The sequence below is a fragment of the Artibeus jamaicensis genome, unplaced genomic scaffold (genome assembly GCF_021234435.1).
Source record: "Artibeus jamaicensis isolate MK-2021 breed Jamaican fruit bat unplaced genomic scaffold, CSHL_Jam_final scaffold_1019, whole genome shotgun sequence".
Lineage (NCBI taxonomy): Eukaryota > Metazoa > Chordata > Mammalia > Chiroptera > Phyllostomidae > Artibeus > Artibeus jamaicensis.
In genome coordinates, this window is record NW_026522025.1 from 11099040 (window position 1) to 11126890 (window position 27851).

Here is a 27851-nt window from a genome sequence, read left to right on the forward strand (position 1 = left end):
TTCAATCAAGAATGTTTTTGAGGTTTTAACTTTTACAGAGGGCTATAGATATGCATACACTAATGGAAAAATCATCTCTTATATTTAAATTTTTTTCCTTAGGTTTCTTTAAAGTTATTGAAGACAATAATTCAAAATGCCTGAAAATCCTGCTACAGGTATACTACATATATATTTTTACCACCCAATTAATGATTCAAAATCAGAATATAGGATGGGATTTAACTTGTACTTTGATTATCTTTCTTCAAATAAGATAAACTGCAGGTCCTGCAAGTTCTTGATCGGCTGAGAATGAAATTGCAGGAGAAGGGTGACACATCACAGAATGAGAAGCTATCTACATTTTATGAGACACTAAAGAGTCCTCTCTTCAACCAGATACTCACACTCCAGCAGTCCATCAAGCAACTCAAGGTACAGGTAAGTTACCCATTATGGTTTTATATGTTCATATATTCAGTCCATCAAAAAAAGATAGAAGGAGATAAAGACAGACAAAACATGTTTCTAAATACTCTTAATTCAGCAAAGAGATTGCATTAGGACTTGTAACCTGTGGGTATGGTATGCATGAATAGTTTTAAAATGTTGGTAATCACATGTTTGACTCAGAAATATGGTATTGATACTTTTTTAAATAAGCAAAGATCAGGTGCTTTGAGAATTCATAACTGTTTATTCAAAATTATAAAGTAGTATTTAGTTTAAATATATTTTGATATTAATTAATTTTTATTATTTTAAATTATATTTTATTGATTATGCTATTACAGTTGTCCCAATTTTTCTCCCTATATCCCCTCTACCCAACACCCCTCACTCCCTCAGGCAGTCCCCACACCATTGTTCATATCCATGGGTCATGTATATGTTATTTGGCTACTCCATTTCCTATAAGGTACTTTACATTCCCATGGCTATTCTGTGACTACCTATTTGTACTTCTTAATCCCCTCACCTCTTCACCCATTCCCTCACACCCCAATCCCATCTGGCAACCATTAAAATGCTTTCCATATTCATGATTCTCTCTGTTCTTGCTTAGTTTGTTTTTTAGATTCAATTGTTGATAGGTATGTATTTGTTGTCATTTTATTGTTCATAGTTTTGATCTTTTTTTAAAAATAAGTCCCTTTAATATTTCATATAATAATGGTTTAGTGATTATAAACTCATTTAAGTTTTTCTTGTCTGGGAAACTCTTTACCTGCCGTTTGATTCTAAATGGTAGCTTTGTTGGGTAAGAGCAGTCTTGGCTGTATCCTTGCTTCTCATGACTTTGAATATTTCTTGTCAATTCCTTCTAGACCTGCAAAGTTTTTTTTAAGCTATCAGCTGACAGTCTTATGGGAACTACACTATAGGTGACTAACTGCTTTTCTCTTGTTGCTTTTAAGATTCTCTCTTTAATTTGGCATTTTAATTAAGATGTATCTTGGATGGGGCCTCTCTGCATCTACCCTGTTTGGGACTCTCTGTGGTTCCTGGACTTGCATGTCTGTTTCCTTCACCAAATCAGGGAAGTGTTCTTTTATTATTTTTTTTCCAATAAATTTCCAATTTCTTGTTCTTTGTTGTGACTTTACTTGGCTTTGGAATTAGGATAACATTGGCCGTATAAAAAAAGTTAAAGAGTCTTTCCTGTTCTTGAATTTTTTGGAATAATTCTAGAAGAATATAAGTCAACTCTTCCCTGAATATTTGGTAAAATTTGCTTGTGAAGCTATCCAGTACAGGTCTTTCGTGTGCTGAGATTTTTTTATTACTGCTTCGATTTCACTAGGCATCAGTCTATTCAGGCTTTCTGCTTCTTCTTAATTCAGTTTTGGAAGATTGTATGCTTCTAGATATTTATTCACTTTGCCTGGGGTGTCCAATTTTTGACATATAGTTCATAGTAATTTCTTACAATTCTTTGTATTTCTGTAGTATCAGTTGTTACTTCTTTTTCATTTCTGATTTTAATTTTTTGGGTCCCCTCTTTTTTTCTCCTGATGAGTCTCATTAAAGGTATGTCAGTTTTGTTTATCTTTTTAAAGAAGCAGCTCCTGGATTCATTGATCCTTTGAATTGCTTTTTTAGTCTCTATGTCTTTTAATTTTGCTGTGATCTTGATTATTTCCTTCCTCCTATTTCCTCTGGGCTTTGTTTGTCATTGTTCCTCTAGTTCTTTTAGATACAGGGTTAGGTTGTTTATCTGAGTTTTTGTCTTCTTTAGACAGGCCTAGATTGGTATGAACTTCCCTCTCAGGACGGCCTTCACTGTGTCCCTTAGGTCTTGAGTTGTTGCCTATTCATTTTCATGTTTCCAGAAACTTTATTTCTTCTTTGATCTCATTGATAACCCATTTATTATTTAATAACATGTTATTCAGTTTCCATGTATTCGAATGTTTTTGAGTCTTTTTCCTTGAGGTTGGTTTCTATTTTCAAGCTATTGTGATCCGTGAAGATGTTTGATATGATTTCAATTTTCTTGAATTTTTTGAGGCTTGTTTTGGGTACTATCATGTGGTCTGTCTTTGAAATGATGCATGTGCATTTGAAAAAATGTACATTTTGCTTCCTTTGGATGAAATGCTCTGTAAATATCAATTAAGTCCATTTGATCTAATGTGTCATTCAATGCCACAATATCCTTGTTGATTTTTTAAATGGATGATCTGTTCATCGTTGACAGTGGGGTATTGCAATCCCCTGTGATGACTGTATTGCAGTTGATCTCCTTCTTAAAGTCCTCTGAGATTTTCCTTATATATTTAGGTGCTCCTATGTTGGGTGCATATATGTTTACAAGGGTTGTATCCTTTTCTGGACAACTCTCTTAAATATTATGTACTGACATTTTTTGTCTATTTTTATGGCCTTTGTTTTTAAGTCTATTTTGTCTCATATGAGTATTGCTATGCCAGCTTAAAAAAAATTTTTTTTATTGATTGATTTTAGAGAAAGAGAGAGGAAGGGAGAGAAACATCAATTTGCTATTCTACTTATGATGCATTCATTATTTGAGTCCTGTATGTGCTCTCTCTGGGAACCAAACCTACAACCTTAGTGTATTGGGATTTTGCTCCAACCAACTGAGCTACCTAGCTAGGGCTTATTTACATTTGTTCATGATATTACCTTTATTCCACTCATATCAACCAATGATATTTTTATGTTTGTCCCCAAAACTTTACTTATTTATTCATTTTCAGATCGAGGGGCAGGGGAAGGAGTAAAGAGAGGGAGAGAAACATGAGTGTGTGTGAGAGAAACATCAGTCAGTTGCCTCTTGCATGCCCCCAACTGGGGCACGTCCTGCAACCCACACATGCACTCCAACTGGGAATTGAACCAGCAACTTTTTATTTTGCAAGCTGGTGCTCGGTCCACTGAACCACACCAGCCAAGGCTTAGCCAAAGATATTTTAAAAATAGACCCCTGTTTTTCTGTTCTCCATAATTATAGGATTCTCTACTTTTTTGTACTAATGTTTGAATGGCTCTGCAACTCATTTGCTACTACTTTTGGGAGAGTAACTTAACCCCTGCATGCTTCAGTTTTCAAGTTCACAAAGTGGAATAATTATCTAAAATAATAGGGCAGCTATAAGAATTAAATGAGGTTGAGGTAATATGTAAGAGTTTGGGTATGGTATTTTGGTCAAAGCAAGTGCTCAGTAAATACTGTTATTTTTGTTTCTATTACATACTACCTGCAGATCTTTCGTGGCTCCCCACATGGAAATATACAAATAAATGCAAAAGGACTTTAGTGTCTTACCTGCCTGTTTGTATGTATCTGTGTATGTGAAGTGTAATGAACTGTGGTACATGCTGCTAACTTGAGGTAATGGTGGAAAGCAGGAAACGAGAACACATTTTTAGCTGTTAAACATTTGTGTAACACTAAATAAAATTTATAGAATTATAAATACACAGATACATGTATCTATATCTTTTTTTCACATCTACATATTTAACATGAAATTATGTGTGATGGGTAAGATATAATATTTAATAAATAGAAATAATTGTTTTTTCCAGGTTGCTGTTGATTCTCTCTTATTTTTCTAACAGCTCAGTCACATACCTTCAGATTGTTCAGCCAACTTTGATTTTTCAAGGAAAGGTTTATTAGTGTTCACGGATGGCGCCATTACTAACGGGAACGCCCAGCGGTCCACTAACAACTTGACCGTATCGGGGTTATTTCCTTGGACCCCTAAGTCAGGAAATGAAGACTTTAACTCCATCATTCAGCAGATGGCACAGGTAAATTTATATCTTCTCATGGGGATATTATGCTTATTTTTTCTGTTAGAGATTTAAAAACTATACTCACTGTTTTTGTCTTAAATGTATTATGTGTTTTGTCTGCTTATATTTTCATATTATTAGGAGAAATTGATAATATTTTCTAACCTGTTAAAAATTCACAGGCTTAAAATTATATAGGAAATATCCATTGTGGTAAGGAGAAATTTTAGATAATTATTCTAATTTGACACATCTCTACACTTGTAATCTCTTTTATTTGACACATAAAAGAGATTTTTATGGTTTTGATTATAGGAAGAAAATTAGTATGTATATAGGTGATGAAACTCTTTTGAAACTATTTTTAACTTCATATCAAAACAGAATTAATGGGAGTTAGAACTAAAAATTAGGAAAATCTAGGGAAACATTTAAAAGACTAATCTAATTTTATTTCTAATACCTATTAAAAATCAAATAATAGTTTAGGATATGTTTTGTGTTTTTCACCTCATCTTTTGATATGTCTTAAAAAATGAAAATTGAGTTTGAAAGTTAAAAAGAATCTGTTTAAGGTGTGATAGTTAAATAATGTTTTATACCTGATTCCTTTTTGACTTTATAGCCCTACCCCCTTAATAAAATAATTATTTTGACTAATAATTATTTCTGTGAGATGCTTTTATAAGTTGATGACATTTATGAAGTGCTTATGGTCTAAATGCAGTTATTAAATAATAAAATACTTGATAATCTTTTGAATTAAACTTAAATAGAGTATTAATTCAGCAAAATTGAGTTAAAAACAATAAATAATGCATCTGGTTCTGACTTAGGTTAAACACTAACATATTTTTGATATATCTAATTTTTTTCCTTGTTTAAAAATGTATTTTGCATCAGGAGGATTTAGAGAAATTCAGTGTAAAAAGTCATTTAGAATATACTGTGGGAAAGGACATTGGACTTTAAATAAGATTTTATTTATTTATTTTTAGAGAAGGGGAAGGGACGGAGACAGAGAGGGAGAGAAACATCAGTGTGTAGTTGCCTCTCAGATGTCCCCTACTGGGGACCTGGCCTGTAGTCTAAGCATGTATTCTGACTGGGAATCAAACCAGTGATCCTTTGGTTCACAGGCCAGTGCTCAGTCCACTGAACCATACCAGCCAGGGCTTGGACTTCTTATCCAGCTTGGAATTCAAGTCATGATGTGAATGAAATGTGAAAGCATCTCTTCTATTCCCTGAGGCTGTAGAATACTGCACATTCTGTCTTTTGTTCTACTGAAAGTAATCAAGTGAGAGGATTTGAAGTAATTTATTATTGAAATACTGAGTTTATCTGATTTTATAGAGATGACTTAGGAGAAGCTGTTTTTTGTGCGTTCAAGAATGGCAATTTCAGTTTTTTATTAAATGTACTTCATTGACTTTTTGAAAAATTCTCCTTTTTTTAGGGCCGGCAAATTGAATATATAGATATAGAACGGCCTTCAACTGGAGGCCTTGGATTCAGCGTGGTGGCTCTTAGAAGTCAAAATCTGGAAGTTGCTATCTTCGTGAAGGAAGTACAGCCAGGGAGTATAGCAGACAGGTGAGGAAAATGGTCATTTTGTCTTCTCTTAACATTGTTTCTGACAATTGTGAGAAAGAGAATAAGAAACTAGTAATAAAAACAGTAACAATGGCAGCGAACACTTAACTTTCCCTCTTCCATTTGTCACGCCTTCTGCAGATATTCCCACATATACTTGTGGTACCCATCTAGCTTCTGGTATGTTACTCTATGTTACAGATGAGAGAGCTGAGTTTTAGAGAGGTTCGGAGCTATTAATGCTAGAACCATGATGTGATTCTAAGCCTGTCTGGTCACAAAGCCAGTATTCTTTCTACTCTACCACTCTCTCACAACTGATATGATAGTTTAGCTAAGGTCATATGAGTAAGATTGGAATATTCGAATTCATATCCTGCACACCATATTGTTTATTAAATTTAACATTTTTGGCAGTCACATCATGCCATTATTTTACTTATATTTTGTCATTGATTTCAGATTTTTACTTTATCATTCACTTAATAAGCACTCTATTAATTACATTACTATCACCCGTTAGAATGATAGCAACACTGGCAGTACTATTACAGGAAGATTTTCAGTTAATAATAATAGTTTCAGAGTCAGGCTGCTTAGATAAGATGCTAAGCTTGTTCTAGGCTTCAATTTCTGGCCTGTAAAATGTAAGTAATCTGAAAGGTGATTGTGAGGAATAGGTGATGTAATACACTTAAAGCATTTAGTAAAGTACCTAGCTCATAGTAAGTGCTCAGTAAATGTTTACTATACTAACTTTTTTTTCCTTAGGAAATTTTGCTAATTTCTTTTAAAAATAATTTCTTTTATCTTGGTTAGCAGTTGGGAGATGGGTGCTTAGAGGAGAGAGAAGGGCTTAGAAACAAATTGGGAAATAAGTAATTTCTGTGGATTTTCAAGGGGCGGGGTTGACCTCTATAGACATGTTGGCAAAGTTGAAGCTAGGGTGAATCTTCTAGAGAAGAAATTACTGATGAAATTGAGAATTTAGTTACCCCGCTGTGGTATATGTTGAAGTCAGATTGGAAGGGGTTCAGGAGTACAGGGTTCATGCAATCAAGGTGTACATACTTACAAAACCCTATATATTGTTTTTGCTTATTTTTCTAGCCAAATAGCTTTTTAAATGTATGTGCGTGTGTCAAGATGTATTGCTAAATGGGTTAATACACTAATAAATGCTTTGACGGAAAGCTCTCTGAAAAGCTCCGTTACATAATTGAATAATTTGAATATATGTACTAAGTGAAGTAGTACCATTAAAAAATGTTTAACTTGAATAATAGATTTTTAAAAATCAGGCTATTATATCACTTAAAACAAAATTTTCTTTTATTTCACCAAGGGATCAAAGGTTAAAGGAAAATGACCAAATATTGGCGATTAATCATACACCCCTGGATCGGAACATTTCCCACCAGCAAGCAATCGCATTGCTGCAACAAACCACTGGGTGTTTGAGTCTGGTTGTGGCCAGGGAGCCAGTCCACACAAAAAGCAGCACTTCGACCAGCCTAACCGATACAGTTCTTCCTGAAACAGTGAGTTGCAAATTTGGGGAAATATATAATTTTGACTTACGCCATTGGTTTTAAGACATTTAGAAGGTGTCATTTGACTTGCCATAGTTTAAGATGACCGTATTTGCAAGTGCAGCACTAGCACAGTGAACAAGATATTCCATGAAGGGCTTTTGTTTTTTTTCAGTGCCCTGGGACTCTCCTTATTTAAGATGATTATTTAATACAGAGGATAAATTGTAGTAGTGGGTATAATTTATTTGGTGATGGAAAGAGTCTTATGTTCCTTGGTGGTATCAATTAAGCTGAAAGTTTTTATTAGAGATTTATTACTGAGTATCTTCAGATTTGGTTATTTCAAAAACATTATTTTTATAAATTATATTGGATAATATGACTAGATTATTGATAACTGCACTGTCATAGAAGTTTTTTTTTTTTCATGTAAGGATGAAAACAGTTCAAAAGAATTAAGGCATATGTCTCTTTTGGGAATCTTTAAACTTGCTTAATAACATTTTACAGATTTTGACCTGCATCTTCAGAATGTAAGCAAAGAAATCCTATTTTCTTATAACACTAAGTGCTTGCTGATTTATTTAATTTTCATTCATTGGGACAAAAGAAATAGACTGGGTACAGTACAAGGTCATAACACAAATTAATGTATAGACATTTTTCCTGTTATAATCAGCAAGACTTATACAGCACAATTTATATAATAAACATAATGAACAGAGTGGGAAATTGCTTAGCATAGTGGTTAAGAACAAGGGCCCTGGGTCAGGCTAAAGTGAGTTCAAGTCCAGTTCTCCACTTCCTGGCTGTGTCATACTGGGTAGATTTATTGACCTCTCCACACCTCAGTTTCTTCATCTGTTACGTGGAGCTAATTACAGGGTCTACCTCATAGAGGTGCTGGGAGAATTAGATGAGAAGGCTCGTGAAGAGTTAACTCGGCACAGTGCCTGATGCAGACTATAGACTTGATGCATACTAGCTGCTATGAATTCAGGCATATTTTAGGAAATGTTGCTTCCCAGATACTAGATATTGTTACAAATATGAATTTATTAAATTTTCCAATATTCCTTGTTATTTTTATATTGCATAGTAACTTTCCACTTTAGTACAATAGAAAACCTAAGTGGAAGTGTGCCCTAAGGATCTTGAGAGGGGGAATTTTCTTCTGTAGTTGGATTGTGTGAATTTAATACACATTCCGGATGGAACTCTGCTAGTTAGAGGAAAAATGTCATGTCTCTTGTCTGATTTGTATAATCCTATTGCTGATCTCTTCAGTTGAGGCTGTCGTTCCTCTTCCTCGTGGAGTCTACTAAATTAATCTTACTGCCTGTGTCCTCCTCATCATCAACACTTCGAATTGCTGCCAGATTAATCTTCCTTAAACCACTGCTTTGTTCTGGTCATTCCCTCTTCTAAAAAGTTCAGTTATTCCCACTCACTCATCTAACCCTTGTTTTGCTCTTACATTTCCCTTTTGCTGGAATGTCTTTTTTCCTCTGTAATGGAATTAAAATGACACCTTTTCCTTGAAGCTTTCCATACTTCTTGATTGGGCATGACTTCTTGTCTGTGCCACCCCCAACCTCCAGTCCTACTGTGTGCAGAGCACTGTACTAGATCTTGGCATAGATTGGGGAATGAGACATGTTTCAGTCCTCTTAGAACTGCACCGTCTTATGATCCAGTATTCTGTCTTGGGTAGTAATTATTTATGTTTTAGTTTAGTTCTCTATTGGAGTATAAAATCCTTAAGGACAGGGATGATATGATCATCTTTACATATTTCTTAGCCTCTAGGAAGTTGAATTGTATGAATGTTTAATTTCTTGTATATATATTACGTTAGTAATTACTAACAGTAATTACTGTTAGTAAAACTGTGTGTTTTACTAATGCTTTGGCTCTTGCCATTAATTTGTAGGTTCGTTGGGGCCATGTCGAAGATGTTGAGCTCATTAATGATGGCTCCGGATTAGGTTTTGGAATCGTTGGAGGAAAGTTGAGTGGTGTGGTTGTGAGGACTATAGTTCCTGGAGGATTGGCAGATCGAGTAAGTTGACCTTTTTTGTTTTTATTTTGGTTTTATACAATTTAAATTGTATGTCTTCAAATATAGTTTTAGAATGTGGGCTGCAATCAGAAGGTACAGTGCTTATAAATAGTTGTCTCAATTTACAAGGTAAATTTCATGTAATTTAAAAAATTTAATCATTTACCAGTTAAATGCTACATTTTATTATTTAGCCATGTTTAAACTGAAAGTGGACCTTTGAAAAACGTATCAACTGTTTCTTTTTAGTTTTACATTGAAGAAAGTATTAAGTATTACATTTAGTTTTTTAGAAATTAGAAATTTGGTTACGAAGCCACTTAATAATGAGCCTATATTATATAGAAAGCCCATCATAATCAGAATATGTAAATTTTTCAGATTAATGCACAGTTACATACATATTTATCCCTTCTAATGAACATATGTAAGTAAAAATAAACTTGTGTAGCCTTGGCTGGTGTAGCTCAGTGGATTGAGCACGGGCCTGTGAACCAGAGGATCATGGTTTGATTCCTGGTCAGGACACATGCCTGGGTTGCAGGCCAGCTCCCAGCAGGGGATGCACAAGAGGCAACCATACATTGATATTTCTCTCCCTTTCTCCTTCCCTTCCCTTCTAAAGATAAATAAATAAAATCTTTTAAAAAATAAAAATAAAAAAATAAACTTGTATAAATGCAGCTTTGAGGCAAGTCTGTCAGTTCCCCATTTCGAAGCAAGATTGCTCCATGTTGTACATATTGCAGTGAAACTTCAAATATTCCTATTATCCTTTTCATATTGAAATGTATTTATTTAGAGCAGAGGCCTGTGGGCATCACAGAGTGTCCTGCAGGGGGGGTCAGTGAGATCAAGTAAGTTTTCTAAGGGTACTGAGATGTTATCAGCTCCTTCACCGTGTTGAAGTTCGCACCGCAGACTGGAACTGCCGGTGTCTCGGTGTGGGATAGGGCAGTGGCAACAGGCTGGACGAGTAGTCATTGGGTTCTTCTCCACCGTGTGTTTGCAACAAAAAAGAAAAAAGAAAAAAAATGGACAGTTTCACTTAAGAAAGTGCAGTTGCAATTAATTTTGGTGCATTTTGACTTTTAAGTACATGTGTTTTTAATGCTGTGTGACAAGTGGGAGGTACCCAATGGTGCTCCTGCCACATTCTGAAGTACGATGGTTGTCTTGAGTTAAACACATTTGTTCGGTGAAATATTCACTTTTTAAATATCAAACAGCCTTTTAATTTTTTTACTTTGTTTTATTCTTAAATTTTTGCTCTTATTAAAAAAATGTTGTGATACCTGACATTCACCATTATCTAGTTTCAGGGACACCGTCGTGATTCAGTATTTGTGTTTATTGTGAAGTAATCATCACAATTACCACACATAATTATATTCTTTTTCTTGTGATGAGAACTTTTAAGGTCTACTCTCTTAGCAACTTGCAAGTATACAGTGCGATGTTATTAACTATAATCACCATGATATACTTTACATTTACATGACCTGTTTTGTAGCTGGAAATTAGCACCTTTGCATCCCCTCCACCCATTTTATCCACACCCCGACCTCCTGGCTCTGGGAGCTACCCTGGATCAGCATTTTTATTTTTGAAAGACTATCTGACAGAAAAATTGTGATTATTCAGACTTGAGTACTTGGCAGACATTTTCTTGAAGATGAATGAGTGAGGTGAGCCTATTACTTCAAGGAAAATAACTGACAGCATTTGTTGATGATAAAATTTGAACTTTCAGACAAGATTTTGAATTTTGGAAAATTTGTGCTTTTTATAAGCTTGACTTTTTCAGTATTTAAAGACTTCTGGTTCGATTGTTGGTGACATTAATACTTTTTGATATTATGTAATGAAATATGTCACTATTTGGAAGAACTTCATAGCTCTGTGAAGGAATATTTTCTGAAGACTAATGTAAGGTATGGCAAAATTATATATAGGTAAAAGATCCATTCACCATAGATCAGTAAATTTTAGTGAAACTATGTCTGAAAGTTTGTTGGATGTATTTTCTGATTCTGCATTGTAACCGTTCTTTGAGAAACCACCCCTTGTCAAGTCTTTGTGTGCTATCAAAGAAGAATGGGCTGAAAAGTCTATTAAAATACTTCTCAATTTTCCAACTATATATCTGATTAAAGCTAGCTTTTTTAATATACTTCAACCAAAACAACATATTGCAACATATTGAATGTTGAAACAGATATGAAAATTCAGCTGTTTTCTTTTAAGCCAGACATTAAAGAGATTTGCAAAAATAATTTAAAATACCACTCTTCTCACTACTTTTTATATAGCTCTTTAAAAAATAAAATATATACACATCAGCATCATAAATATATATTAATATATTAAATATTTAAAAAATTTCACAGTGCTATTTTCTATTTCAGTAGATATCAACAGATATCAAAAAATGCTTTGTGTGTCTGGGTTAAATGCTTTGGGTTAAATTTTAGATATAATTGATATATGAAGGACACAATTGAATAAATTTTGACACACGTATACTGGCAAGTCTGAAATCTGTAAGTTAGACTAGGAGGCTGGAAACTCGGGCACGATTTGTTATTGCAGTCTGAACTTTGAAGTATGTAGGGGAGGTTAGAAGGATTTCTGTTACAGTTTTAAGGCAGAATTTCTTTTCCAGGAAACCTCAGTTTTGGCTCTCAAAATATTCAACTGAGTAGATGGAACCCACTTAGTATATGTTAATATGTTGTAGATGTTAATCACATCTACAAAATACTTTTTAAAAAGATTTTATTTATTTATTTTAGAGAGATGGGGAAGGGAGGGAGAGAGAGAGAGGGAGTGAAACATCAATGTAGGGTTGCCTCTAGCACACCCCATACTGGGGACATGGCCTGCAACCCAGGCATGTGCCCTGACTGGGAATCAAACTGGCGGTGCTTTGGTTTGGAAGCCTGCGCTCAATCCACTGAGCTACGCCAGCCAGGGCTACAAAATACTTTCATGGTAACATTGAGACTAGTGTTTGACCAAAGAATTGGGCACCATAATATAGCCAAGGTAACTCATAAAATTTAATCATCATACTGCCTGTCACTGCACTCAACATAATGAACATAGCCATCAGCCGCAGAAGTTTCCTCTGCCCCTCTGTAATCCGTATTCCTCCACCCTCAATAATTTTTAAGAGTATAAAAGGGTTTTGAGATCAAAAAAGCTGAGATTGGTCATTTTATGAGCCTTTAAAACACATCTGTGGCACAAAACTAATAGTAATCTTCGAGGATTTTTTTTGAAGTTTTTGTTAACTTGGAAAGAGATGGGAAATGGTGGATTATTTCAACACCTTTTCTTCCCCTCCTCCGTCACAATTTTAATAGGCTTGACTGCTGGACTAGCATTTTTCAAGATGCAAAGTGGAGTAGTTATTGTGGGAAACAAAGGGTCAAATAAATTTAGAAAACACCACGTTAAACAAAATCAAATAGGTTTTCTTACTGTAAGAATTTTCTGAGCATTTAATATCCTAATGTGCATAATGAATTTTCACAAGGAGAATGTAATGTGCAGTGTTTCCCAAATTAATCCCTTTGAGGTGCTGTTAGGAAAAGCCCAGGTCCGATTTTGCATCCTTACTGGAAGGGATTGTCACTATTTCAGGTCATCAAGGAGTGGGTAGGGGTGTACCCATCAGAGTCATAATGGAGAAGCAAGTGTTGACACCAAACATTGTTATCTGTCTAATATAGAGTATTCTCATACAATTCTTAAAACAGTCATCAATCTGACTCCCAATTTATAGGTATGGAACTTAAGACATTGCCCAAGTCCATATAATTAGGAAATGACAAAGTCAGGATTGTGTCCACCACTGTTTAACTCCAAAGCCTGTGCTTTTCTTCTGAAATCTATTTATTCAGCCTTGGCCCTAATGTGTTATTTTCCTGATGTGCACCTGTCTGGAGTTGGTCAGACCTATCATTAGGAAATACAGCCAGCTCTAGCAGCAACAGAGCTATTGACTCTTTCCTGTGGGGCACAGATGGCACACACAAGGCCTGTGGGCCGAATCTGGCCCTCCACCTGGTTTTATCTGGCCTGGCACCTTGTTTCTACCCTGTGGCAGCACCGAGCTCCTTGCCCTAGTTAAGGAGTAGTTACATTTATACGGTCCCAAAATCACATTCGCCCCTTTGAAGGCAGCCACAGGGATGATGTGGCCCCAGTGAAAATGAGTTTGACACTCCTGCTGTAGGGAGTGTGGTGAGGCCCACACAAAGCAATATTCACTTCTCTCTTCCGCTCATCTCAGCTAGTGGCAGGGAAAATCTTTTCAGCTGATGCAACGTTACTGAGTCTTTGCAAGTTGTTGCTCATGTAGCCTGATTACAGCTTTAAAAAGATTGCAGGGAATATTGCTTTTAATTAAAATGTACTCATGTTTTGAATATTAGTGCTCGCTGTTGACTATGGCAACCTTCACGGTTAAGGGAATATGGATGTCTTAGGTCATTAGCTCAGATGTGATCAAAATTGATCTTAAAGCGATACCTATATTCTGCTGAAGGGGTCAGTGAATACTGCTTTCTTCAATGAATAGAAAATTGTATAACAGAAAGTTAGAAAAAGAAGTCAGTATTTCCTGTTTAAAAGGGTTGCATAAACTAGCCCCCTACATTTCCTTTTGTGTACAGGTAAATCAATGTGTATAGTTAAAAGATGAGGTCAAGTTGAGGAGGTGCAGCGAAGAGCACTTCACTGAGGTGACTGCAGCCTAAAGAGGCATCAGAAATGAGGAAGAGAGGACTCATGGACACGAACAATAATGGGAGGATTGACTGGGGGTGGGGGTGGGGCAGGGCAGGGGAGAGCAACTGGGAAAAAGGCGGAACTACTATGACTGAACAACAATTTAAAAAATATGAATAAGATTATTGGAGGAATTTGAAAATAGACTAAATATATTATGTTATTAAGGAAGTATGCTGATTCTTATGTAGGACCGATGGTGTAGTGATATGGGCTAAAATGTTTGTAAATGAAATTTAAAAAAAGAAATGGATGCACTCGAGGACTTGCTTTGCTGTAAGCAAGGTACTAAGCTAAAGATATTACATACAATATTGAGTTTATTGCTCACAATTCAGTGAGAAAGGATTCGTTCCCATTTTGTTTTAGAGGGAGCTGAAAATGTGTTTAAGAGGGAGATTTAGGTGTGATAAGTAATTGACCTTTGACCATACAGCTTGATCAGAGTAGAGCCCGGATGGAACTTGGGTATGTCTGACTCCAAAGCCCTGCCCTGACCTTCTGTCTGCTGCCTTGAATATTATAAAGTGAATGAAATGGAAAAATATTGATTCATATGAGCTTTTTAGAGGCATTTATTGGGATCTAACCAACACGACCAATGAGTAAATGTATCCGTAATAAGGGCCAATTCCATGGATGAAGAAATTAAATGGCATCATGTAAGAGGAGCTGAGAGACCTAACCACTACCTGTAATCCTCAATACCCTTGGAAATTCACAGGACCTGACGCACACATCTTTTGAGAATTCTTTTCAGTGATGGCAAAAATTAAAAAATTTTTCAGCCGCTAGACATTTTTCTTTTTAAAAAAAGATAGTGGGCAGTGTAAAACAACTTTGCTTTGCAGAAAACTGTTTCATGTGGTCTGGAGAAATTCTAGGCAAATCAGGGACACTGAGTTACCCCATTGTCTTCAGAAGTGGACTTTTACACTCAGCCTATTTAAAAGTCACCATGAATTATTGACTCTTTGGTCTGAGGCCATTATAATATGAGTAATAATAACTGTCCAGTAACCTTTAATACTAGGAAGGAATGGAAGCAAGGAGGGATGTGGAGGTGGATGTGATCTGTGAGGAATTTTCAGTCTTGAATGAGCAAAGGCCAGTGTGAGGCCATTAAACAGCTGGTTATTCCCAAGCAATTTTGCTTCGAGTGAGTCTATAAACAGCTCTTTTCCTTATCCTTAAAAATCAGTTGATGAAGGCTCAGGGAATTTGACTAGGATAAGAAAGATGCTTAGATTTAATAACTTAATTTCTTGGGATAAAGAGTGTTTATTTTATTTTATAAAGTCACTACTTTCTGTCAATGACATATCGCCTTATTTTTTTCCTTTTGGTTAAAGACCAGTGATAGATGTGGCCTTGAGTCAAAAGTACTAATGAGTTTATTTTCTGAGTTGTGGAAGTATTTGGTGCTATTTATTAGTTTCAAAGAAACAAATTTGATTTCTTTATTTATTTTGTAACTCAGGCTTGAGTTCCTTTAGGTTTTCAAATATTTTTGAATTGAAATTATCCATACCATTAGCTGATCAGAAAATGTCAAATGCAGATAATATATATATATGTATATATGTATATATACACATATATATACACACACACATATATATATGCCAATAACTTCTAATTTGTATTTAAGTGTTTTGTCTTTTAAAAAAACTGTAAATGGGCCCTGGTGTGGCAGCTCAGTTGGTTAGAGCATCACCCCAGTATGCTGAGGTTGTGGGTTTGACCCCTGGTCCTGGTACAAGAATCAACCAATGAATGCATGTGGAACAATAAATAGATGTTTCTCTCTTCTCTCTCTCCTGCTGCCTCTCTCTAAAGTCAACCAATCAATTTAAAAAAACCTGTAAGTGATACTGTAGTGCTTTCACTGTAGTAGTGTGGTACCCTGTCACATCAGCTGTTTTAATTTCTCCACCTCCCATGCCATCTATGCATATATGCATAATGTTTTTTCTCTTTTGAAAAATAAAGGGTTAATAAATCTATAGGCTAATAAATTTTATTGTTGGATGTTTGATTAGCACACACTATCTTTGAATCTTGGCATAGCACTTTATTGGTTGTCTTGATTTATAACTTCTATTAAAAAACAGAAAGGACTCTAATGCTTTTTAGTTTCCGTTCACAGTAGACAGATATGGAAGGAGAATGTTGGTTAGAAAATATCAATAGAATGCAATGTTTGAGGCTGCTGGACATAAACAAGGTATCTGTCATTTGGTGTCTTTCCTATCAATCTGACTAATGACTGTTTTTACACTTACAAATCCCCTAGAACACCTGCTTTTCTGGAAGAAGAAAATGTTTGACTTTCAGTGACAGATGCAAATTATGTATGTCATTTTAAATAGAGTTGAGTTAAATAGGAAAAAATAGTGTCTAGGAAGTAACTAAATATGTACTTATCATGAAATGCTCTTCTTTGGCCAAGCAGAGTATAAAAGGAATTATTTGACATACTATTTATTCTTTGGTCAGGCTATGATTCTGTTCAAGGATGGTTCGATTCACAGAAGCAGTTTTACCCTTGTTTTTTTATTATGACCACTGACTTTTTTAAAGTAGTTTTATTTCAAGTTTGTTTTATTGGTAATAATAGAATATCATATTATTGGTGTGTAAAGTAGAATTTCAGCAAATATTTATTCCTTTTTTCATAATAATTTCCTCCTTGCATCTGTTTCTTTCCTCTTAGACTTTCCAAATGTTTCCGAACTGCATTAAATTTCTGTTTCCTGCTCCTGTCCACTTCCAGTTCTGTCAGGCTCCTTCAGCAGAGTTCACGACGTAGCCCTCTATTCATTATTTTGCTCTAACACCGTTCTTTCTTCATCCAGACTTCTGCAGAATTGGAGAAAAGGGAGAATGGGAAGTAGACATTTTTTAAAACTTTTTCCCCTGAATTTCATCTACAACTTCCAGGTGGTGCCTCCTGGAGCCAGGAATAGGAAGATTCGAGCTGCACTAGCCCAGCAATTGTTGTTTTATTTTCAGGTTGTCCTCCTCTCTCAGCTGCAAAATACTTATTTTTGCATCTTCATTTTATTTAAGCTGTTTGACAGTGATAGGCAATTTCTTGGAGAATAGGAAAGCTAATAGCAACTAATGTTACCCTGGAGATATCAAAGTAGAAGACAAATAGTTGAATGAGGACAGGTCTTCAGTGGGATAACTGGGTTGCACTTTGGTTCTGCCCCCTCTCAGTTTTGTCACCTTGATCAAGTCTGTCAACTGAATCTCAGTTTTCTCATTGTAAAGTTGTCCTACCCTGAATGAGATGACGTATGAAAAGTGACTTCTATCTAACCCATAAAGTGCTCCGCAGGTGTGATGTTTTGTAATCTGCTGTTTGCATTGTAGTATCTTTAATATATTGTAAAGGGATAAGTAAAGAGAATTTAGAATTTCTAATGAAACAAATTTAGTGAAAATGCAGATAACATAAGCTGTTCCAAAATTTTCACAAATGAATGTAGAATGGAAATGATAAACATTTAGAACTTATATACTTTTTGATAAATTGTTTTAAACTTTTCTATGTGTGAAATATATATACATATAACAGTACGTGTAATGTCTGTGCACATTTTAAATAATAATAATCACCAATGTACATATCACTCAGTTTAATAGAACATTTTAAATAGTAACGATAATAATAGCAATAATCACCCATACACATAACACCAGCTTAGGAAGTAGAACATTACATATTTTTTCTTTAAACTCATCCAGAATCATAACTTTAAGTACCTTCTATGTGCTAATGCTCCCAAACTTGAATATATAATTTCCATATCTCTTCAGAACTCCAGATTTGTATATCCAGCTGCATATGTGATATCATATGTCTGATAGGCATCTCAGACTGGACATCTCTAAAGCTGAACTGATTTCTATTCTCACCCATCTGTTCTTCTGTGGGGCTCTTTATCTCAATTAATAGCAACTCTATCTTTTCAGTTGCTTGGGCTAAAAACTTAGAGTTTTGATGCCCTTTTCCCCCCACATACCTTACTATAGGCTCAGGAGAGCCTGTTGACAATTCATTAAAAATACATATAGAATCTCACTTCTCAACACCCCAACTGCTAACCTAGCCCAAACTATTGTTATCTCTTGCTAGGTTATTGCCTTTACTAACTGGTATCTCTATTTCTGTTGTTTCCTTCTATAGTTTTATTTTCAGCACAGAGGCCTGAGTGATCTTGCTAAAACTGTGTCATAAAATGTCACTCCTCTGGTCAGAACACTCCACTGACTTCCCTTCCACTCACTTGGAGCAGATGGTCTACACTGATGACCCCATTAGTGCTTTCATCTCTTCTTTGACTGCTGTCCTCTGCTTCCATTGTCTTCCATCCACATCTTGCTGTTCCTCAAACGGGCCACTGAGCTTGTTGGGCTTCAGAGTTTCTGGCTTTATGCTGGAGGCTTCTGATCTGACCTCCTTTCCTTCTTGATGCCAAGGGCTTTCTGATCTCTTCCTTGTATATGTGACTATTAATACCCTGGATATTGTCCATTATGCATGCAATGATACCCTCAAACAAGTGCCTGTTTTAGAATTCTGGTTACTCTTCTCCTTTTGAACTCTCCTCCAACCCATATACCCATTTTTAAATTTTTGGCAAGGACATCCTTTCTTTGTTGTCAATTCAACCATCATTTATAATATTACATTTTTAGATTGCTTCTTTGCCAGCCATTTTGCCACAACTCAAAGTCTGATGACTTGTTATTTACTAGTGAAGTTATATCATTGATTTCTCAGAATAATTTTTTTTCTTGGATTTAAGGATGGAAGACTCCAGACAGGGGACCACATCTTGAAGATTGGTGGCACAAATGTGCAGGGAATGACCAGTGAGCAAGTTGCACAAGTGCTGAGGAACTGCGGGAGTTCGGTCAGGATGCTAGTCGCAAGAGACCCAATTGGTGAAATATCTGTAACCCCTCCGACCCCTACGGCCTTCCCTGTTGCCCTACCTGCTGTGCCTAGCAGAAGCCCTAGTTCTGTGAGTATAGAAATTGTCCTTTCATCTTAAATCAAATATTGGGTCTGATACCCAATATTTGGGTATCCCAGTAGCCATAAGATTAGAAACCTCTTCAACTTGAAATGCCACATGGGTGTGAATAGTATCTCAGTGTCCAGCAGTGAAGCAGCAGGAGAACCTAATTTGAAGGCATTAGACAAGTTTGATTTTATTTTCTTCTGTTTCTCAGGGTTAAGTCATTCCACCCCCTGAGCCTCAGTTACTCATCTGTAAATGGGAGAATAATAATTCTTGCCATTTCTTTTTTAAAACATTATTTTATTGTTGTTCGAGTACAGTTGTCTGCATTCACCCTCTACCATCCCCCCTTTGACCCAGCAATTCCACTGCTGGGATTATATCCTAAGAACCCTGAAACACCAATCCAAAAGAACCTGTGTGCCCCAATGTTCACAGCAGCACAATTTACAATAGCCAAGTGCTGGAAGCAACCTAAGTGCCCATCAGTAAATAAATGGATCAAAAAACTATGGTACATTTACAGAATGGTATACTACACAGCAGAAAGAAAGAAGGAGCTCCTACCCTTTGTGACAGCATGGATGGAACTGGAGAGCATTATGCTAAGTGAAATAAGCCAGGCGGTGAGGGACAAATACCAAATGATCTCACCTTTAAGTGGGACCTAATCAACAAAACAAGCAAGGAAAATATAACCAGAAACATTGAAATTAAGAACAATCTGACAGTACCCAGAGGGGAGGTGGGAGAAGATTGGTAAGGAGACATCCAGATGGTGGAACAGAAACTGTAAAAACTGATCAATGTATGAGAGTTGTCACTGATAAGGAACAAATTGGCCAAAGGGAAGAGAGATTAATAATAATATTTATTATGCTTAATATAGTTGTATAATCGTATAACTATGTAATGTTATAGTTATATAATAATAATTATTATTAATTCTTATCAAGCGCCTGAAATTGTTCAGGTCATTTGAATTCCTCCAAAGAATTATAAAAGATAGGTCATACCATCCATTCAAAGATGAGGAAACTAAAGTCCAGGTAACTTGTTAAAAGTCATATAAAAAGTAGATGGCAGCAGTGGGATTGGAATTCCTCCAGTTCATTCCAAGCACTTTCCTACTATCTCATAGGCTTTGAATGAAGAGACAATAAGGGAAAAGGAAAGAAATGTTTTTTTTTAAAAGGAGGGGTTAGGAGGAGAGAAAAGAAAAGAGGAGCGATTATGGTGAGAAGCACGTGTGAAGCCACCTTTCCTTTGCAAGACCATTTGGTGTGTTTTGTAAAGTTGTTTGCCTGTATAGCGAGGGAGCAGAGTAGCTATGCCATAAGTGGAAATTTGATGCAATTATTGTTTACTTTCAGCTGTTACTGCTTTGAACTGAAAGCAAGGCATTATGGTTTTAAGTACCTTACTTTTTTATAGAAATATCTTACATTAGCAGACAAGAAATGAATCCTGGCTGGTGTAGCTCAGTGGATTGAGCACAGGCCTGCGAACTAAAAGATCGCGGTTCGATTCCCAGTCAGGGCACATGCCTGGGTTGCAGGCCAGTTCCCAGCAGCGGACACACGAGAGGCAACCATACATTGATATTTCTCTCCCTCTCTCCTTTCCTTCCCCTCTAAACATAAATAAATAAATAAACCTTTAAAAAAAAGAAGACAAGAAATGAAAATAGTTTTAGGTCAATATTTTTTGCTCCCAGTGATTATTACAATAATTAATCGTATCATCTGTTTCTATATTTTTCTTTACATTTAGTTCTTTCAGATAGAAATTAATCCTGAGTTTTTTCCAAGTGGCTGTATTGGTTTTCTATTGTTGTGTAACAAATTACTGCAAACTTAGTGGCTTGAAACCATACCCTTTTTTAGTGCACAGTTCTGTAGTTCAGACATCTGGGTGGGCTCGGCCTGACTGTTTCTTTAGATACATACAAGGCCAAAATCAAGGTGTGGTCACACTGGCGCCAAACCTGGATGCTCTGGGACAATCTATCTCCAAATTCATTTAGAATCTTAACACAATATAGTTCTTTGCTGTTGCAAGACTGAAGTCTCTCTTTGCTGGCTATCAGCAGCTAAGGACACCTTCCCTTGCAGCTCCTTAAGGGCCACTGTATTCCTCCTCACATGACCCACTTCATCTTCAAGCCACAAGTCCTGTTCTTATACGTCAAATCTTTTTCACTCCCCTTTCTGCCACCAACACATGAAAATTCTGCTTTTGAAGGGTGCTTGATTATGTTAGGCTCACCTGGATACCCTCCCTTTTGCCACAAATATGACAAATATAGCAATAGCACTAGGGATTATAAATCATGGGGATCATCTCAAAGTTCTGCCTACCATAGGTGCTAAGAATATACCTGACAAACCATGCACAAATTTACTATGTAACTAAACATTATGTATAATTAATTATTTTTCTTCTTAGGACAATTCTAGTCTTTATGAAACTTACAATGTTGAACTCATTAAAAAAGATGGACAGAGTCTTGGGATTAGAATTGTTGGCTATGTTGGAACTGCTCATACAGGTAAATGAACCATTTCCAGTTTACATTTGGAAACAGTTGTAAAGGATATTAAGGTTTCTAGACAGTGAAATTCAATATCTGCAGATTTTAACATAAATGTTAAATAATGAAACCATGAATTTACAGTAGCAACCAATTCATTTTCAGTAATGAAAGGAACACAGTTTAAAAAAGGTTCCCAGACCCACTTTCAACAAGCAACTCTCAGATGCTAGCAGCGTGCCTGAGAATTCAACTCAGTTCTGTCATTCCCCACCCAGAGATAGAAACAGATTCCACAGGTGAAGGGCTCAGTCCCGAGAACCCGCACTCCGCTTCAGACGTCAGTTGCAAACCTGCGCTTTCACATGTACTTCTGACTGGCTACAGATCCAGTGCTCCCATGACACCCCCTCTTTGGGTTTGATTAGTTAGCTAGAATGGCTCACAGAACTAAAGGAAACCTGTGTACTCACTAGATGATTGATTTGTTACCAAGGATATTAAAGCACATGATCAAAAGCCAGATTAAAAAATACACAAGGCGAGGTTCTGAGAGAACCTACTCCCATCCTTGTGGGGCCTGAGGCCCAGCGTGGTTGCACCTGGAAGGGTTCTGCTTCCCCAGTGGAAAAACTCCTGGAAAAAGAACCAGCAGAGCTGTTCTTTGGGTTTTTACAGAGGCCTCTGCACATTGCCGGGTTTGACAAAGTCAGTGGCCATCGGCAATTAAACTTATCTTTCCCCTTTCCCATTAAAAGTCTCTTTCCCCTTTAAGCCTGGGACTGAACATTCCAAACCTCTAATCACAGGGTTGGTTCCTCTGGCAACCAGCCCCCATCTGTAGGTGCTTTCCAAAAGTCACCTCATTAAGATAACAAAAAAGACTTACCACTCTCAACACTCAGGAAATTCCCAGGGCTTTGGGACCTATAAGCCAGGAACTGTGGATAAAGACCAAATATCTTATAGCACAATATCACACAGTTTTATCTCGATAGCTGCCTCAATAGTCATTAACAACAGAATTTAATTATCCAATCCAGTGTATAACATTTGAATTGTATATCTTATTTATAAGATAGACATATTTTGAATAGTGTTACTTTAACATATTATGACATTTTACATGTAATAAAGTAAAATGATCCTTGCATATATTTCATATTATGAATGTCAAAATGTATTACTATTATATTTAATGACCAAAACAAAAGGTGAAACAAATACTTTAATTCGAGTTATTGTCCTTTCATGTGAAGGGCATACCTTGTAAGGATAAGTACATGGTTCAGGTGTCTCTGAATAATAATTCTCCATCAACTCCTCCATGTAAAGGTTAGGTAACTTTCACTGTAAGAGTTACTCTATTATAAGAAAATCATCAGAGTAAAAAAAGTAAACCTTTCATAGATATTTGCTAATAACATGAAAATTCAGAGTTATGGAATGTCCTAGTGTTTTTAGAAAATAGCAAGATTAGAGAGTTAATTTTTTAAATATTATTTTGATTACTTAGAGCAGGTGGAAAGATTAAAAGTGTTAATGTATTCAAAGTCTTGAATGAAATTCATGTCAGACCACCTTGTACTATTTTAGCCTAATGAAATAACTATTTCCAAAACTAGCTTTTTCTAAGTGCCACCTTTTTTAGGTTCAGAATTTAAATGAGTTCCAAGAGAGCTAAGTATGGCTTGTATAATAATGTTGCAAAAAAACTATATCAGTAGCTCTTAATATACTGTCTGGTTAGAGAAATCATGGCTTAGTTCCTAAATTTATTGACTTATGAACCTTTATTATATGAAGTTTTTGAGGTGCCCTTTTAAACCTCACAATATACAGAGTAAAATGAAAGTGAAAGATAGAAAGTTGATAAAATTTAATGCTTATGTTACTGAATAAAGAAAAAAAAGCATTTTACTTCTTTACCCTCAAAAGAAGTTTTGGGGATTGGGAGGGGCGTGGGCAATGGTGAATCCAAAACCTAGAACATTTTAAAACTCAGTAAGGTTTTTAACATGTACTCTTTCAAAATAATTCTCTTTATTCCATTCATTGAAACTTTTGAGCAGTTACTTTGCTTAGCTTTGGAGGAGGTAGAATAATAAATATTTCAGTGAGAGAAACATGTAAGTAACTCAGTTATTTAATGATAAATGAAATATGTATCTTAGCAGAGATGTAAGCAAACTATCAGGGTAGATAAAAGTCATTTTGACAGAGGGCAATGGGGGATTTACAAAGAAGGGCATTCGTGCTGGACATGGACAAGGAAAAGAATTTGATACAGGGGTGAGGTTGGCAGGAAGAAAAAATAAAATAAAAGGAAAAGGTCTGAAATCAAGAAAATACTTGTTTTGGTGGAATATCAAGAGCCTTGTGAGTCTGGAGTTTTGTCATGTTGGAGGGATGAAATAAAGATTTTAAAAAATAGTGTTAGATTGGGGCAGATCATGGAGGTTGTTGAATGTGATTTTATGAAATTTCCTTTTGTTATATAGGTGATGAAGATCCATTGTGTTTACTTTTCTTCTGCAGACAATATTTTAAATTTATCTGATATTAAAAAATAAAATTATAAAGTCATCCAGAGCTATGGTTTTTCATTTTTCAATTTTCCTTTTTGCCTATAGGCGTGCATAATTTTTATAGAGTTGTAGTTTTTATATAGCTGTTTTTCTGTTTAAATGTTTGCTTTTATAATACAAGGATTGTCTCATGTTGCTGAGATTATGCTAGTTTTTTAAGTGTGTGTGTACCATTCTTTTTTCTGTTCTTGGGGAAGCTAGCATGAGCAGTGAGCTGCATATAGTCAGGAAGATTCTTCCTGACTCATATGTGTTAGGAGACTCTTCTCATAGTACTGGTGAGAGATGATGGCAGCTATGCCAAGTCAATGGTGAGAAGTGTGATAGACCAAGAGAAGAGGGTGAGACTTAATCTGGGCTCTTTGAAATCCAGCTTGTATCAGAGTGCATTTCATTGAGTTTCTGTTGCTATTATTTTCCCAGAAGAGTCATCAGTCAAATCATTTCAAATGCAGGTCACTGATGCCAGTGACAGTTTGAAATAATCCATCAGTTTCTCTGCTTGTGTTCAAAATAGTATTTATCAAGCCTCCAGTCAGCCCCTTTAGCTAATTAACCTGTTAATATGAATTTTGCAATCAAGGTGTAATTAGAGCTTTCTTCCTTTTTCCATGTTCTGTGCCCCTTAGGAGAAGCATCAGGGATTTTTGTGAAAAGCGTGATACCTGGCAGTGCCGCCCACCACAGTGGACAGATCCAAGTGAATGACCAGATAGTTGCTGTGAGTAACTGCCTTCAGCTTTAGAATTGAAGCAAGTTGGGGGAAAGTTATCTTCATTATGTGTGAGAGGGGAATGGCTGAATACAGTCTCATAATATTTAAAAAAGTTAAATTTGTTAGTACACTGAAATCTCACTAATTTGTACTTTGATGGTTCTACATTTAATTTGCTTTTTTTACTATCTGTGAAGAAAGGAATCACGAACTATATTTGTAGGAAAAAATAATATATACAACTATATTTTAATATACATACATATATATTTGAAAGGTACTCTAGCATTCTTCTGGAAAGCACTTTTAAGACACCTCTTTGTGTTCTTTAAACTCACCCATTTAAAAAGTTAATAGGCCATTTCCTAGATCTTTTTATTTCTTTGTGAAAGTAGTTTTTCTAACAGTAATTTGACTATATACAAAATTGAGATGTTTTATATATTTGATAATATAATAATGACCTTTTTTCAATTCAGATTATTATTTCCTCCAATTAGTAGAAAATTAAATTTATAGTTTATTTTAATAATAATTTTGAAGCATACAAACAAATATACACACATTTAATTTAGTGGTTTACATGGAAATAAAATTTTGTTTGTGTAATTTGGGACTTTGCTTTTCTTCTTTTTAAGATTCTATTTATTTATTTCCAGAGAGAGGGAAAGGGAGGGAGAAAGAAAGGGAGAGAGACATCAGTGTGTGGGTTGCCTCTTGGGTGCTGCCCACTAGGGACCTGGCCCACAGCCAAGGCATATGGCCTGACTGAGAACTGAACCAGTGACCCTTTGGTTCACAGGCCAGCTGGTACTCAATCCACTGAGTCACACCAGCCAGGGCTGAATCTTTGTCTCTCAAGACCATCTCAGGAAGCACCCTTCATGAGTCTTGGCTTTTACATTACTGGGTTTAGGAATTGTCCTCCAGAGTTTGGAGAGCAGCAGTAACGGTGGACACTGGAGAAAATACTTATGGGGGAAGCAAAAGCAATGATGTTCCTAACTTGAAGAAGATTGAGAGAGGAGGTCTTTTTGTCCTGAGGGACTTCAGAAATGTAGACTTTGGCTTGACTTAGATTACTAAATATCTTTCTCGCACATACTTTTTCAGAACACTAGAAGACTTAATGGAAGACCCTGGCTGGGTGGCTAGTTGGTTAGAGCATTGTCCTCATATGCCAAGGTTGTGGGGCACATACATGAATCAACCAATGAATATATGTATAAGTTGAACAACAAATTAATGTTTCTCTCTCTCTCTCTCAAATCAATAAATTTTAAAAATATGTAAAAAACCTAATGGAGAGAAATCAGTGTATATCTTCAGGAAAATATCACATATTGATATGGTAGAGGGATGAAGTATTGCATGACCCCTTCAATCTTGATAATAATGGCTTCTATTAATACATCTTGAGAACTATGTGTGACAACTGATTATCCACCTGGAATTTTAAAGAATATTAGAAAATTAGACCCTTTACCTCTTAGGCTGTAAGTTAAAATGTGTGAGTTAGGAGTACATGTTTGAATTTGCTTTCTAGTGTCTCAGGCAGTTTGTCCACATGTTTTACTACTAATTTTCATTATTCAAATACTGCGTTGGGTCTAGTATAGATTATTTGGGGGATAAAATGAATTGCCTAATTTGATTCTGCCTTGGCAGAATATAAAGTAGTAGCTGACTTTAGACCTGTTCAATGTGTTTTAGGTTGATGGTGTGAATATTCAAGGTTTTGCCAACCAGGATGTTGTTGAAGTATTACGCAATGCAGGGCAAGTGGTGCACTTGACCCTGGTTCGAAGGAGGACACCCTCACCTGTGGAACAGCCCCCACCTGTGGAACAGCCCCCACCTGTGGAACAGCCCTCAGACGGAGGTAATGGATTTTACTGTCCCTCTGCCACCACGTAGTCTGGATTTGGAAGAGTAGCTAATTGACAGAAGTGACTCTGGGGGTCTGGGAAGGAAAAACTACCCACCTTGTGTCATGCAGGGATGGAGAAATGAATCAGCTCATCCATGCACTGAAGAAGAGCTTCCTTTGCCTCCTCTAATGTGCAAGTCCAAATGTTAGAACATGAACCCTGACTCGCATCCAGCTCAGAGAGCTTCTCTAAATGGCTATGGAAATAATTTTCCCAGAAAGCTTCCAAATTTCATTTATTACTTACGTTTGAATAATAAAGCTTTGACACCTTTAGTTCAGGAGCTCTCATTTGTCTAATGCTTTGACATTTTGCAGACTTCAGGTTTCATTTACTTCCAGTGATAAATTTGATTCTAATGTCTCTCTCTTTTTTAAAGATTTTATTTATTTATCTTTAGAGGGGAAGGGAAGGAGAGAGGGAGAGAAATATCAATGTATGGTTGCCTCCTGTGTGTCCCCTGCTGGGAACTTGCCTGCAACCCAGGCATGTGCCCTGATTGGGAATTGAACCGTGGTGGTTTGGTTCCCAGGCCTGCACTCAATGATTCTAATGTCTCTTGATTTACCTTTTGAAGTATATAGCAAGAGAAAATAAAACCTGAATTTCCATCAAGAACATTTTTATTTATAGAATAATATATATTATTTTGATTATGGGAATAGTACATTTTCATTACAGAACAAAAACATTATTGCATGCATGTCAATTTTTAATTCTCAACTTACATATTTTTATTTTTATTTATTTATTTTTGTTTTTATTTAAATTTGAATTGTTGTTCAGTTCCAGTTGTCCTGCCTTTTT

The 27851-nt window shown here is 35.9% G+C and overlaps 1 protein-coding gene across 3 annotated transcripts in view; it reads left to right on the top strand.

Annotated features, from left to right (window-relative positions):
* Positions 1–27851, top strand: part of PATJ (PATJ crumbs cell polarity complex component) — a 321583-nt gene that overhangs the window by 9939 nt on the left and 283793 nt on the right. For all 3 annotated transcript variants that reach the window (XM_037136218.2, XM_037136219.2, XM_037136220.2), the window contains exons 2-11: positions 103–158; positions 257–423; positions 4069–4263; positions 5708–5844; positions 7190–7385; positions 9313–9441; positions 19059–19277; positions 21726–21828; positions 25028–25119; positions 26827–26995. In XM_037136218.2, coding sequence (XP_036992113.2) covers positions 137–158; positions 257–423; positions 4069–4263; positions 5708–5844; positions 7190–7385; positions 9313–9441; positions 19059–19277; positions 21726–21828; positions 25028–25119; positions 26827–26995 — 1429 coding nt within the window. In that variant the 5' untranslated portion in view covers positions 103–136. The remainder of the gene's footprint in view (positions 1–102; positions 159–256; positions 424–4068; positions 4264–5707; positions 5845–7189; positions 7386–9312; positions 9442–19058; positions 19278–21725; positions 21829–25027; positions 25120–26826; positions 26996–27851) is intronic.